Source organism: Eleutherodactylus coqui, chromosome 8 (assembly GCF_035609145.1).
Source record: "Eleutherodactylus coqui strain aEleCoq1 chromosome 8, aEleCoq1.hap1, whole genome shotgun sequence".
NCBI lineage: Eukaryota > Metazoa > Chordata > Amphibia > Anura > Eleutherodactylidae > Eleutherodactylus > Eleutherodactylus coqui.
In genome coordinates this window covers 79,347,661-79,362,274 of record NC_089844.1, presented here as the reverse complement: position 1 = coordinate 79,362,274, position 14,614 = coordinate 79,347,661, and the positions used below count along the sequence as shown (strand labels likewise).

The 14,614-nt window shown below is 48.5% G+C and overlaps 1 protein-coding gene across 1 annotated transcript in view; it reads right to left on the bottom strand.

The window, feature by feature from the left end:
- STK39 (serine/threonine kinase 39) overlaps positions 1-14,614 on the bottom strand; it is a 410,115-nt gene that overhangs the window by 128,480 nt on the left and 267,021 nt on the right. Inside the window, exon 15 of the mRNA XM_066575910.1 lies at positions 510-562. Within this exon, the coding sequence (XP_066432007.1) occupies positions 510-562 (53 nt within the window). The remainder of the gene's footprint in view (positions 1-509; positions 563-14,614) is intronic.

Sequence of the window (14,614 nt, the reverse complement as noted above, 5' to 3'; positions counted from 1 at the left end):
TCAACTCCAATCCTCAGGACCCCCCAACAGGTCATGTTTTCAGGACATCCTATAGAAAGAACACCTGTGGCAATGTCTGAGGCACCAACAATAATTACATCACCTGTGCAATACTGAGGAAATCCTGAAAACATGACCTGTTGGGGGGTCCTGAGGACTGGAGTTGAGAAACACTGGCCTAAAGGATTAGACTTGACTTATAAGGCTGGCACCTATAGGTGGCACTAGAGAGACAGTTTTATCAGTTTTGAAGGACAGCTATTTTGCATAATTTTTTCCCAGGCAGCACTGCTCTAAAGATCCATACTAGCGGGATCTCTGTAAGGAAAATCAGTACTTTATAAAAGCTGCTCCATAATGTTTGCCTCCCCTACTCCAACCACGTTGATGGGTGCACATTAGGGTCGCACCTGTACGACAGCTATTGGAGACATGATCAAACTTTAATATCAATAGGAATCTGCCATATGCCTGAAAAAAAATGAACAACATTTTTAATTCTGACTTACCCCTGCCAGGTGTAAATTCAAACCGTATATCGTTGAGTTCTTTTCTGGAATTTCTGCAAAACAGATCAAAAACGTATTTAAATGTAATGAGGCAGAGTTTATTAAAACCCAGAATGCTTAGCAGTTTGGAGGATTTGCAGTTAGAAAAGTAAGCATTTTCCTCCCTTATGGCATGCCTTTATGCACCTTTAATTTGTCAAAGACGATATAAACTCTAAGAAGGTTCAGGGATATTAACAGCCAAAGGTTTATGGAACAACGAAAAGCTCATTTTTTCCAGCGGCAGTATTATTATCTTCTTAATTAACAAAAAGCAAAAAGACTGCTTGCGAGTTACATTTTTATTTCGCTGTGAGAAAGCACCGAGGAGCGCCCGCTATAACTGCTCTTCTCAGAAGCAGCAGAGTATTCCATTCTAATTAAGCTGTTTTTACTGCTGAGTGCTACTTTGGAACCACAAACTTGTATACAAGGTAGTTAAAAAATTCTTCTTGAAGCTATAATTCAAACAGCAGCCGGAAGATCCTTCTAACGCGTTCGGTTTTGGAATGAAACGGGTTCCCAACTATTTAATGATACTCAGGCAGAGTAGCGGCTCAGGGACCTATGAAAGTATTTGTAATCCTAATTGTAGACTAACACCATTAGGGTTTATTCAGACTGAGGAGTTTACAGTCTAAAGGCCCATTTACACGCAAATATGATCGCCCCAAATCCGTTTAAAAGATAGGATGCTTGACAGTTTGAGTGATCGTTTTGCATAGGCTACTGATGGGCACTAATGCCCATGAGTAGCTTATTAGCTACATTTGCATGTAAATGAGCCTCTGTAAGCTGTATGCAGATAACAGCAGGTGGTCTGTTATCTGCATACAGCCCATTTGTTCTCTCGCAGGACTTCAGCTGAAAACAATGTTATCAGTGCTTCCATGGAGAATCACAGCGTGCGGTCTCTGCTATCAGCTGGCCGGCCGAACGATGCATTTTAAACTAAACATAAAATCATAGTTCGGACGAAAAGCTAATGATAGTAGCATTTGCACGCAACGATTATCGCTCAAAGGACATCGTTTGAGCTAATTTTGAGCAATAATCGGCCCGTGTAAGTGGGGCTTTAGTTTAAAAGATTCTTCATACGGGCGTATTGCGCATGGAAAATATTCACGTTTACAGAATAGAATCCATTGATGTCAATGGCTTAATTCTCATGAGCACGTTTTGTGCGCACATTTTGCGCACATGGTACAAAGCAGGACCTGCTTTATGTTTCTGCATTTTGTGCAGAAAAAGTCCCATAGGAGTCTATGGGAGGTGAACAAATACGCAAGGGGAAGGGTGTGACACTGCGCAGATTTAGGGAAAATAAGACATCTGGAGCCCATTAGGCTGAAATAGCCATTAAATCCACAAAAAGGGTGTGTGAACTGGCCCTGCATGAGCAAACAAATTTAGTAATATGTGCTGACACGTGCACAAACCTACCTCCCCCAATCTTATTCATGCGCAAATATGTTGCGCTGGGGCGAGCATTTTTGCGCATAGCCTTCGTGTAAAGCTGCCCTAAAATGGAGAATACTTGGACAGAACTTTGACCTATTCAAGTCAATGTATGTATTCACGTGTTATTTTTTCACATACCGATGGTCCATGTAAATTGCAATATGTCTAATCTTGGTGCGATTCTCAGCCCAGAATCGCCTAGTCAAGTTAATGGGTGCGTTAAAAAGAAATGAATGCACTTGCTGTTCTATTTTTTTCCATGCATGGGAGTTTTAAATTACATCAATTGGACCATCTTTTTTTTTTTTTTTCAGGGTCTCCCTGTCCCTCCTTCTTTGGGGTCCCTGTCACTAGGGCAGAGCAGGGACCATTGACCAGTTGTCGCTCTGGGGCCTAGCCCAGGGGGCAAGTAGGTAGAGACACAGGAGAGGGCTGGCGTAGGGATCCCCAGTCCATCTGCCCCTGCCAGTCCTAACAATAAGTGCTCGATTGAGCTTATGTTGCCTGAACACCATTAGGAACTCTCTAGAATTCTCTTTGAACCAATTCTGAACAACCTGGGCCTGATAACATTGCATTATCCTGCTGGAACAGCCCATCATTGGTACATAAAGTTCATGAAAGGCTACAAATAGAGATGAGCGAGCACCAAAATGCTCGGGTCCTCATTACTCGGGACGAACTTTTCACGATGCTCGAGGGTTCCTTTCGAGTAACGAACCCCATTGAAGTCAATGGGCGACCCGAGCATTTTTGTATTTCGCCGATGCTCGCTAAGGTTTTCATTTGTGAAAATCTGGGCAATTCAAGAAAGTGATGGGAACGACACAGAAACGGATAGGGCAGGCGAGGGGCTACATGTTGGGCTGCATCTCAAGTTCCCAGGTCCCACTATTAAGCCACAATAGCGGCAAGAGTGGGCCCCCCCCCAACAACTTTTACTTCTGAAAAGCCCTCATTAGCAATGCATACCTTAGCTAAGCACCACACTACCTCCAACAAAGCACAATCACTGCCTGCATGACACTCCGCTGCCACTTCTCCTGGGTTACATGCTGCCCAACCCCCCCCCCCCACGACCCAGTGTCCACAGCGCACACCAAACTGTCCCTGCCCAGCCTTCAGCTGCCCTCATGCCACGCCACCCTCATGTCTATTTATAAGTGCGTCTGCCATGAGGAGGAACAGCAGGCACACACTGCAGAGGGTTGGCACGGCTAGGCAGCGACCCTCTTTAAAAGGGGCGGGGCGATAGCCCACAATGCTGTACAGAAGCAATGAGAAATCCAATCCTGTGCCACCTCCATCAGGAGCTGCACACGTGGGCATAGCAATGGGGAACCTATGTGCCACACACTATTCATTCTGTCAAGGTGTCTGCATGCCCCAGTCAGACCGCGGTTTTTTATAAATAGTCACAGGCAGGTACAACTCCGCAATGGGAATTCCGTGTGCACCCACAGCATGGGTGGCTCCCTGGAACCCACCGGCTGTACATTAATGTATCTCATTGCAGTGCCCATCACAGCTGAGGTAACGTCCAATTAAATGCAGGTGGGCTTCGGCCCACACTGCATGCCCCAGTCAGACTGGGGTTCTTTAGAAGTAGACACATGCAGTTACAACTCCCTGTGGACCGACAGCATGGGTGGGTGCCAGGAAGCCAGCGGCGGTACATAAATATATCCCATTGCAGTGCCCAACACAGCTGAGGTAATGTCGTGCTTAATGCAGGTGGGCTTCGGCCCACACTGCATGCCCCAGTCAGACTGGGGTTCTTTAGAAGTAGACACATACAGTTACAACTCCCTGTGGACCCACGGCATGGGTGGCTCCCTGGAACCCACCGGCGGTACATGAATATATCCCATTGCATTGCCCATCACAGATGAGGTAATGTCGTGCTTAATGCAGGTGGGCTTCGGCCCACACTGCATGCCCCAGTCAGACTGGGGTTCTTTAGAAGTGGACACATGCAGTTATAACTCCCTGTGGACCCACAGCATGGGTGGTGCCAGGAAGCCACCGGCAGTACATAAATATATCCCATTGCAGTGCCCAACACAGCTGATGTAACGTCAGCTGTAATGCAGGTGGGCTAAAAATTCATTTGATTACACTGTAGGCGAGGGCCCACAAAAATTGGTGTACCAAGAGTACTAATGTACCTGAGAAAAATTGCCCATGCCCAACCAAGAGGGCAGGTGAAATCCATTAATCGCTTTGGTTAATGTGGCTTAATTGGTAACTAGGCCTGGAGGCAGCCCAGTTAAAATAAAAATTGGTTGAGGTGAAAGTTTCAACGCTTTAATGAGCATTGAAACGTATAAAAATTGTTTAGAAAAATTATATGACTGAGCCTTGTGGGCCTAAGAAAAATTGCCCGTTCGGCGTGATTATGTGAGGTTTCAGGAGGAGGAGCAGGAGGAGGAGGAGGAATATTATACACAGATTGATGAAGCAAAAAGGTCCCCGTTTTTGATGGTGATAGAGAACGATGCTTCCATCTGCGGGTGCAGCCTATGTATTGCTTAGGTATCGCTGCTGTCCGCTGGTGGAGAAGAGAAGTCTGGGGAAATCCAGGCTTTGTTCATCTTGATGAGTGTAAGCCTGTCGGCACTGTCGGTTGACAGGTGGGTACGCTTATCCGTGATGATTCCCCCAGCCACACTAAACACACTCTCTGACAAGACGCTAGCCGCAGGACAAGCAAGCACCTCCAGGGCATACAGCGCGAGTTCAGGCCACGTGTCCAGCTTCGACACCCAGTAGTTGTAGGGGGCAGAGGCGTCACGGAGGACGGTCGTGCGATCGGCTACGTACTCCCTCACCATCCTTTTACAGTGCTCCCGCCAACTCAGCCTCGACTGGGGAGCGGTGACACAGTCTTGCTGGGGAGCCAGAAAGCTGGCAAAGGCCTTGGAGAATGGTCCCCTGCCTGCGCTGTACATGCTGCCTGATCTCTGCGCCTCCCCTGCTACCTGGGCCGCGGAAATGCGCCTTCGGCCACTAGCGCTGTCGGATGGGAAGTTTACCATCAGTTTGTCCACCAGCGCCCTGTGGTATAGCATCATTCTCGAACCCCTTTCCTCTTCGGGAATGAGAGTGGAAAGGTTCTCCTTATACCGTGGGTCAAGCAGTGTGTACACCCAGTAATCCGTAGTGGCCAGAATGCGTGTAACGTGAGGGTCACGAGAAAGGCATCCTAACATGAAGTCAGCCATGTGTGCCAGGGTACCTGTACGCAACACATGGCTGTCCTCACTCGGAAGATCACTTTCAGGATCCTCCTCCTCCTTCTCTGGCCATACACGCTGAAAGGATGACAGGCAAGCAGCATGTGTACCCTCAGCAGTGGGCCAAGCTGTCTGTTCCCCCTCCTCCTCATGCTGCTCCCCCTCCTCCTCCTCCTCCTCTGGCCATACACGCTGAAAGGATGACAGGCAAGCAGCATGTGTACCCTCAGCAGTGGGCCAAGCTTTCTCTTCCCCCTCCTCCTCATCACCCTCCTCCTCCTCCTCAACGCGCTGAGATATAGACATGAGGGTGCTCTGACTATCCAGCGACATACTGTCTTCCCCCGCCTCCGTTTCCGAGTGCAAAGCGTCTGCCTTTATGCTTTGCAGGGAACTTCTCAAGAGGCATAGCAGAGGAATGGTGACGCTAATGATTGCAGCATCCCCGCTCAGCATCTGGGTAGACTCCTCAAAGTTTCCAAGGACCTGGCAGATGGCTGCCAACCAGGCCCACTCTTCTGTAAATAATTGAGGAGGCTGACTCCCACTACGCCGCCCATGTTGGAGTTGGTATTCCGCAATAGCTCTACGCTGCTCATAGAGCCTGGCCAACACGTGGAGCGTAGAGTTCCACTGTGTCGGCACGTCGCACAGTAATCGGTGCACTGGCAGATGAAACCGATGTTGCAGGGTCCGCAGGGTGGCAGCGTCCGTCTTGGAGTTGCGGAAATGTGCGCTGACCCGGCGCACCTTTCCGAGCAGGTATGACAAGTGTGGGTAGCTTTTCAGAAAGCGCTGAACCACCAAATTAAAGACATGGGCCAGGCATGGCACGTGCGTGAGGCTGCCGAGCTGCAGAGCCGCCACCAGGTTACGGCCGTTGTCACACACGACCATGCCCGGTTGGAGGCTCAGCGGCGCAAGCCAGCGGTCGATCTGCTCTGTCAGACCCTGCAGCAGTTCGTGGGCCGTCTGACTCTTCTCTCCTAAGCTGAGTAGTTTCAGCACGGCCTGCTGACGCTTGCCCACCGCTGTGCTGCCATGCCGCGCGACACCGACTGCTGGCGACGTGCTGCTGCTGACACATCTTGATTGCGAGACAGAGGTTGCGTAGGAGGAGGAGGAGGGTGGTTTAGTGGAGGAAGCATACACCGCCGCAGATACCACCACCGAGCTGGGGCACGCAATTCGGGGGGTGGGTAGGACGTGAGCGGTCCCAGGCTCTGACTCTGTCCCAGCCTGCACTAAATTCACCCAATGTGCCGTCAGGGAGATATAGTGGCCCTGCCCGCCTGTGCTTGTCCACGTGTCTGTTGTTAAGTGGACCTTGGCAGTAACCGCGTTGGTGAGGGCGCGTACAATGTTGCGGGAGACGTGGTCGTGCAGGGCTGGGACGGCACATCGGGAAAAGTAGTGGCGACTGGGAACCGAGTAGCGCGGGGCCGTCGCTGCCATCATGCTTTTGAAAGCCTCGGTTTCCACAAGCCTATACGGCAGCATCTCCAGGCTGATCAATTTTGCAATGTGCACGTTTAACGCTTGAGCGTGCGGGTGCGTGGCGGCGTACTTGCGCTCGCACTCAAACTGTGTCGCTAGCGACGTCTGGACGCTGCGCTGAGAGACATTGCTGGATGGGGCCGAGGACAGCGGAGTTGAGGGTGTGGGTGCAGGCCAGGAGACGGTAGTGCCTATGTCCTGAGAGGGGGGTTGGATCTCAGTGGCAGGTTGGGGCACAGGGGGAGAGGCAGTGGTGCAAACCGGAGGCGGTGAACGGCCTTCGTCCCACCTTGTGGGGTGCTTGGCCATCATATGCCTGCGCATGCTGGTGGTGGTGCCTCCCCAGCTGATCTAGGCGCGACAAAGGTTGCACACCACTGTTCGTCGGTCGTCAGGCGTCTCTGTGAAAAACTGCCACACCGTAGAGCACCTTGACCTCTGCAGGGTGGCATGGCGCGAGGGGGCGCTTTGGGAAACAGTTGGAGGATTATTCAGTCTGGCCCTGCCTCTACCCCGGGCCACCGCACTGGCTTGGCCTCTGCCCACACCCTGACTTGGGCCTCCGCGTCCTCGCCCGCGTCCACGTCCTCTAGGCCTACCCCTACTCCTCAGCATGGTGTATTACCAGTAGTGCAGAAACAGAACGCTGTAATTAAATGTGCCGCTTATTGGCCTGTGGTTGGAGGCTGACTTCGCTTACGGAACGCCAGGAAATAATTTTGCGCAAGCCTGCTGTAACACTTAGCTGGCTGCGTATGAATTTGGAGGACTACTGCACCCAGCAGAGACCCAGAACACTGAGGACACTCACAGGCAGCCCAAATAGATTTTTTTCCCCAAATGTTTTTGCAAAGGCCCACTGCCTATATTCAATCAATATGTCTTCTGTCCCTGCCTAAGCGCTTCTGGCCCTGGAGTATGTCAAAGAACTGCAGAGTGTTGCACTGTGGACTGCAATACAGCGGTGATTTAACAGCCCAGACAGAGCCAGGAAATAATTTTGCGCAAGCCTGCTGTAACACTTAGCTGGCTGCGTATGAATTTGGAGAACTACTACACCCAGCAGAGACCCAGAACACTGAGGACACTCACAGGCAGCCCAAATAGATTTTTTTCCCAAAATGTTTTTGCAAAGGCCCACTGCCTATATTCAATCAATATGTCTTCTGTCCCTGCCTAAGCGCTTCTGGCCCTGGAGTATTACTGCAGGGCGCAATGCTCTGCATGGTCGATATACCAAAAAAAAAAATGTGCAACACTGCAAAAAGCAGCCTCCACAGTACTGCACACGGTTAGATGTGGCCCTAAGAAGGACCGTTGGGGTTCTTGAAGCCTAAAATACTCCTAACACTCTTCCTATAGCAGCTCCACCAAGATAGCACTTTCCCTCATCTATGTCAGAATAAATCTGTGGCGAGCCGCGGGAGGGGCCGATTTTTATACTCGGGTGACACCTGATCTCGCCAGCCACTCACTGCAGGGGGGTGGTATAGGGCTTGAACGTCACAGGGGGAAGTTGTAATGCCTTCCCTGTCTTTCAATTGGCCAGAAAAGCGCGCTAACGTCTCAGAGATGAAAGTGAAAGTAACCCGAACATCGCGTGGTACTCGTTACGAGTAACGAGCATCTCGAACACGCTAATACTCGAACGAGTATCAAGGTCGGACGAGTACGTTCACTCATCTCTAGCTACAAACGGTCACCAAGTAGTGAAACGCATCAATCAATGCTGAGTTTAGGCAGACCAGTGGACACAACCCATGCCATGAAAACACACTCCACACCAGTATGGAACCACCACCAGTCTGCACAATGCCTTGTTGACAGCTGAGGTCCATGATTTCATGTGGTCTGCATCACATTCAAACCCTACCATCATCTCAAAACAATTGGTACTATGACTCAGTCAACCCCACCACATGTTGCCCGTCCTCTAGGATCCAGTTAGAGACCTCACAAGTCCAAGTGAGGCGTTATGTCCAGTGTCGTGGTGTCAACATAGGGACTCTAGACTTCTGCTCCTATCCTATGGAAGTTAAATAACACTGCCTTGACCTACAGGATATACATGTGTGGCCTCCTGCATTGAATGTGGTTTTTATTTCTGCTAGAGTCATTTGTCTATTCGCAAGGACAATTCTAGACATAAACAGACATTACCGACTGCAAAAATTAAGCAACTGTGGGTGGTCACTGCACTGTCCACTGTGAGTGCTAATGTCTCCTATGACTTTTTCCTACATGACACTGAGGATTGAAGAATGTTAAATGCCCGCACAACTTCAAAAATAAAATGTCCCAACCATCTGTAACCCACTATCATGCCTCTTTCAATCTACGATAATTCATGTCATCTTGCCATAAGCACACTGACCTCACTCAAGAGATAACTCCCCACAGGTGTGGGCATTTTTGAGCAGTCACATGAGATAATCCCATCACTTTTGGCATATTGGTTATTTTAACTGTCCTAGGCCCAGTATTGTTCAACATTTTTATAAATGATGTGGAGGGGAATTGATGGGAAACTGATCAAATTTTCTGACAACACAAAGCTAGGAGGGATAGCGAATAGAGATGAGCGAGCACGCTCGGTAAGGTCAGTTACTCAAGCGAGCCTCGCTCATCTTGAGTAACTGCCTTCTCCTCCGAGCATGCTCAGGGGAGCGGCAGGGGAGAGCGGAGGGGAGCGGGGGGGGGGGGGAGTGAGAGAGATCTCTCTCTCTCCCCCACCCCCACTCCTCGCCGCTCACCCCCGCCTTCCCTCTGCGCACACTCGGAGGAGGAGGCAGTTACTCGAGATGAGCGAGGCTCGCTCGAGTAACTGACCTTACCGAGCGTGCTTGCTCATCTCTAATAGCTAACACTAGGGAAGAGAGAGAGTATTCAAAAAGATCTAGAAAAGCTTGCACAGTGGGCAGCGACTAACAGAATGATATTTAACAAGGAGAAATGTAAAGTCCTACATCTGGGCAAGAAAAATTAAAAAAGCACATACAAAATGGAAGGAATTGAGCTAAGCAGCAGAACATGTGAAAAAGACTTGGGTATACTAATAGATCATAGACTGAACATGAGTCAACAATGTGATGCAGCAGACAAAAAGGCAAACACAATTCTGGGATGTATTAAGAGAAGCAAAGTCTAGATCAAGTGAGATAATTTTTCCCCTCTACTCTTCCTTAGTCAGACCTCATCTCGAATACTGTGTCCAGTTCTGTGCACCCCACTTTAAAAAAGACAGACAAACTGGAGCAAGTTCAGAGAAGAGTTACCAAGATGGTGAGCGGTCTGCAAATCATGTCCTATGAGGAATGGTTTAAGGATCTGGGAATGTTTAGCTTCTAGAAAAGAAGGCTGAGAGGAGACTTAATGGCTGTCTACAAATATCCGAAGGGCCGTCACAGTACAGAGGGATCAGCCCTATTCTCATTTGCACAAGGAAACACTAGAAGCAATGGGATGAAACTGAAAGGGAGGAGACACAGATTAGATATTAGAAAAAAACTTTCTGACAGTGAGGCCTTAGTCAGACGGGCGTTTTTTCGCGCGATTTGCGCATGCGCATGCGTCCGGCGATTTTTAAAAACCATTGCTTTGCAATGGTATCGGACACATGAGCGCTTTTTATGCGCTCGTCCGATAAATTATAGAACAGAAATCACAGATCGCACCTATCTGCGATCTGCGATTCCTGTTCTCTTCTCTATATGCGCTCAATGGGGCCGGCGGCAGCAGCGCTGACCCCATCGAGAACATATAGAAGACAAATCATTCTTCTCTGCCACAGCTGTAACAGCTCTGGCAGAGAAGAACGATGTTTGCCCATTGAATTCAATGGAGCCGGCAATACAGCCGGCTCCATTGAAAGCAATGCGCTGCGGGCGAGCGCGGGATGAATTGTCGGGAAGGGCTTAAATATATAAGCCCTTCCCTGCAATTCATCCAGAAATGTGTAAAAATAAAAAAAATATATATACTCGCCTTGTCCCGGCAGACGGAGTTCAGCGCGGCCGGCCTGCAGTGCGTGTGAAGGGGATGTGAGTCAGACCTGCCCCTGATTGGCTCAGCGCTGAGCCAATTCATCCCGCGCTCGCCCGCAGCGCATTGCTTTCAATGGAGCCGGCTGTATTGCCGGCTCCATTGAATTCAATGCGCTGGACAGCTCCGGCCCGATTCTAATGAAACGCGGCTAGGAGCAGATTTTTCGGGCGATTTTTTGGCCCCGGTCACACGATTTGCGGATGCGCATCCGTCATGCGATCCGCAAATCGCGTGAAAAAACGCCCGTGTGACTAAGGCCTGAGGGTGATCAGTGAGCAAAACAGGTTACCACGGGAGGTGAGCTATCAAGGACTCAGAAGAAACAGTAAAATTACAACGTCAGCTCTGCTACATCTGAACAGTGGTGGGCATGTACTGTCCAGTAGTATTGCTACTTATTTATGTCTTACAGATGTAAGTTTGAACTCCAATACAAACATAATATGTGCTACATCTCAGCGTGGCTCACATCAGCATGCTTCCTCTCACCGCCACAAGTTGTACATATTTTTGCTTGTCTATTTAGAGCTTTTTCTTCAGTTTCCTTGCCAGCAGGTTCGTTTATTTGTCTTACGTGTTGATGGGCTCCCAACCTGCTGTCCATAGGGGAGAAATCACAAGCTATACGACTTCCAAATATACTCATACAGGCCATTTAACCACAGAATGTGAACAAGAATTTTAAGGACGGATACACCGAAGACATAAAACTACAGTACCGCTCCTACAAAATGCCAGCAAGCAGCTTATGCAGTCAAGCAGCTCCTTTGGTGGTCTAATCACCGCAATCACCTAAGAGAATCTGGGGCAATGCTTCAGTGAAGCAGCTGCACAGACACAAAACAGAAAAATATCACACTGGTAACATAATAGGGCTGTCTAGAATAGAAAAAAAGGCTGTTTAAAAAAAATAAAAATAAAAAAATTGTTCGGAAACAGCTCCCCTTTTGTACACAGGTTGTGTCTGGTATGGCAGCTCATCTCTCATTTAAAGGGATGTGTCATCAGAAAATGTCCAAAATACTTTTGGTAGGATAGTACAAGCGATGTTTCAATACATTTGTTCTTTCACTTCTATTCACATGAGCAAATATGGTAGGAGGGGGAGGCATAGACTTTGAAGATGCAAAGTAAGAACCAGCTCATTATATGGCAAGACTTTAAAGAGACTCTGTTACCATCTCAGTCGCATCCGACCTTCGGTCACTCCAAGGATCAATGTTCTCCATGCATTCCTATCTTTCAGGGCTTCTTTCAGTTCCATCTTTGACATGTTCGTTGTGGCCTTGATTGTATATAGCCATCTTGTTCTTTGTCGTCCTGGGCTTCTTTTCCCACTGACCTTGCCAGGCATCAGTACTTTTTCCAGTGAGTTAGCACGCATCACATGGCCAAAAAGAGAGCCGCTGTTTGGTGATTTTGCCCTCTAGTGATATTTTCGGTCTGACACGATCTAACACTACGTTGTTCATTGTCATGGCAGTCCAAGGTATCTGCAGCATTCTCCTACAGCACCAGAGTTAAAATGCATCAATTTCCCTTCTGTCTGTTTTTCTGAGCGTCCAGCTTTCGCAGCCATACGTCGTCATGGGAAAGACGATTGCACTGACCAGTCTGGTGTTACAATTCTAATATCCTTGCTTTTCCAGACCTTTTCCATTCCTTGCATTGCATTTCTACCAAGTGTAATCCGTCTACTGATCTCGGGTCCAGATTGCCAGTTCCAATCGATTTTTGATCCAAGGAAGATGAAATCTTGGACCGTTTCGACTTCTCCGTTCTTAATGTTTATGTTCTCTGTACCGTTGCCTACCGTGGTCATGACTTTTTGTTTTCTTGCTGTTGTGGTACAGTCCAATGTGTCTGCTTTCCTTTTGCACTTGTTGGATAAGGTATTCCAGGTCCTTTTCACTTTCCGCAAGCGGGGTGGTGTCATCTGCATTTCCAAGTTTTTTTACATTTCTGCCACCGGTTTCGACTCCGATTACTAATTCGTTCAAGGTGCTTTGCCTAAGTTTCGTTTCTGTGTACAGATTGAAAAGGACTGGTGATAGAATGCAGCCTTGCCGTACGCCTTTCTCGATTGCGAACCAATCCGTGTTTCCATAGGCTGTCTTGACTGTTCCTTCTTGGTTGTTGTGAAGCGACCTTATAAGCTGTTAAATATGTTCTGGGACGCCCATCTGCTTCAGACACTTCCAAAGCTTGTCATGTTCAACACAATCAAATGCCTTGCTGTAGTCGATGAAACACATGTACACGTCCTTTTGATACTCCCGGGTCTTCTCCATGTTCCAGGGCAGGTTCGCGGTTTGGTCTTTGGTGCCATGTCCTTTGCGGAAGCCAGCTTGAACGTCTGGCAGTTCCCATTCAACAATTGTGACAATGCGTTTTTGTATGATGTTTATAAGAATCACCTTTTTTGGAAGTGTGACGAAGGCAGATCTTGTCCAGTCTTTGGGCCACAATTTGGAGCTCCAGATCTTTTGACATAGGTCAATTAGAATCTTGACTGACACTGATTTGAGCAGTTCGGCTGGTATGCGATCAATGCCCGGAGCTTTCCTGTTTGGTACTTGTTTCAGGGCCCATGTGACTTCCTCCTCCAGAAAGCCTGCTTCTTGTTTTACTTGACGTACGTACGGGTTGTCTGCTTAATTACCTGCATACAGCTCTGCTGCATATTCTCGCCACCTATGCTTGAGTTGATCTTCTTGCCATTCCAGTCTTTGATAGTTGCTTGCCTTGCGTGGTGCGAACAGTGCCTGGGTCTGCTTCACATGGGAGAAGAGAGCTCATGCGTGGCCTTGCTGGTTTGCTTCTTCCAGTTTCGCGCATTGGTCGTTACTTGTCTCGTCATCAATAGTAAATCAATTAGGGTCTACTGCCATGGACCCGTCACCAATCAGCTGCTCTCTGGGCCTCTGTGCTCATGCACTAAGCTGATTTTTGCAAGAAACACATAGCTCCGTTCTCCCTGCTGTGACTAGTTTTGGTATTGCAGGCCAAATTCCCAATTGAAGTGAATGGCTGTAATACCAAGCCTGGCCACTGCAGAGAGAACAGAGCTGTCTGCTTCCTGCAGAAATCAGCTCATTATACAAGCACACCAACCCAGCAAACAGCTGATTGGCAGGGCTCCCAGGTGACAGAGGCATATCCTGCTGATTGGCCATCAGTAGTTTACAACAAGACAACGCTTTTAGAGAAGTGCCATGAACAAGAATACAAGCTCCTCGACCTTGCTCCAGGCAAAGTTGTGTCAATGAAGACATTATTAATAAAGTATAAAATCAACTACCGAACTTGGCAACACATGGATGCCAAGGGTACTGGGGGGGGGGGGGGGGGGGTTCGAAACACGCAACATTCCATGTGCATGGTTACCAGGACTTTGCACCATGTATGCACCTGGGGTCCCATGCATAACTAATGGGACTAATGACACTAATGCAATACTACTACAATAGTATGCAGTGCCTAGTGCTGCCAAAATACCAAGGTAGGGTCCTCAGAATGTCACTGCACACCACGCATAATCTGTAGAATATTAGAACATTAATAAGGGGGGTTCAGACAGGGCCAATTTGCAGTGGAATTTCCGTGCGGAACCTCAGCATGGAAAATTGTGCGTCATTTACAGTAGCAGCAACGTGGATGAGATTTTGAAAATCTCTTCTACGAGCTGCGGAAATAATCCGCACAAAACCTGTGCGCAAATGAACAGAAATCACTTCTGCAGTATGTCAATTTTATCACGGTTTCCGCTGCAGAATTCACCTCTTCTTAATGAGAAGAGGCGATAAAACCTGCTGCAAAAGCCACACC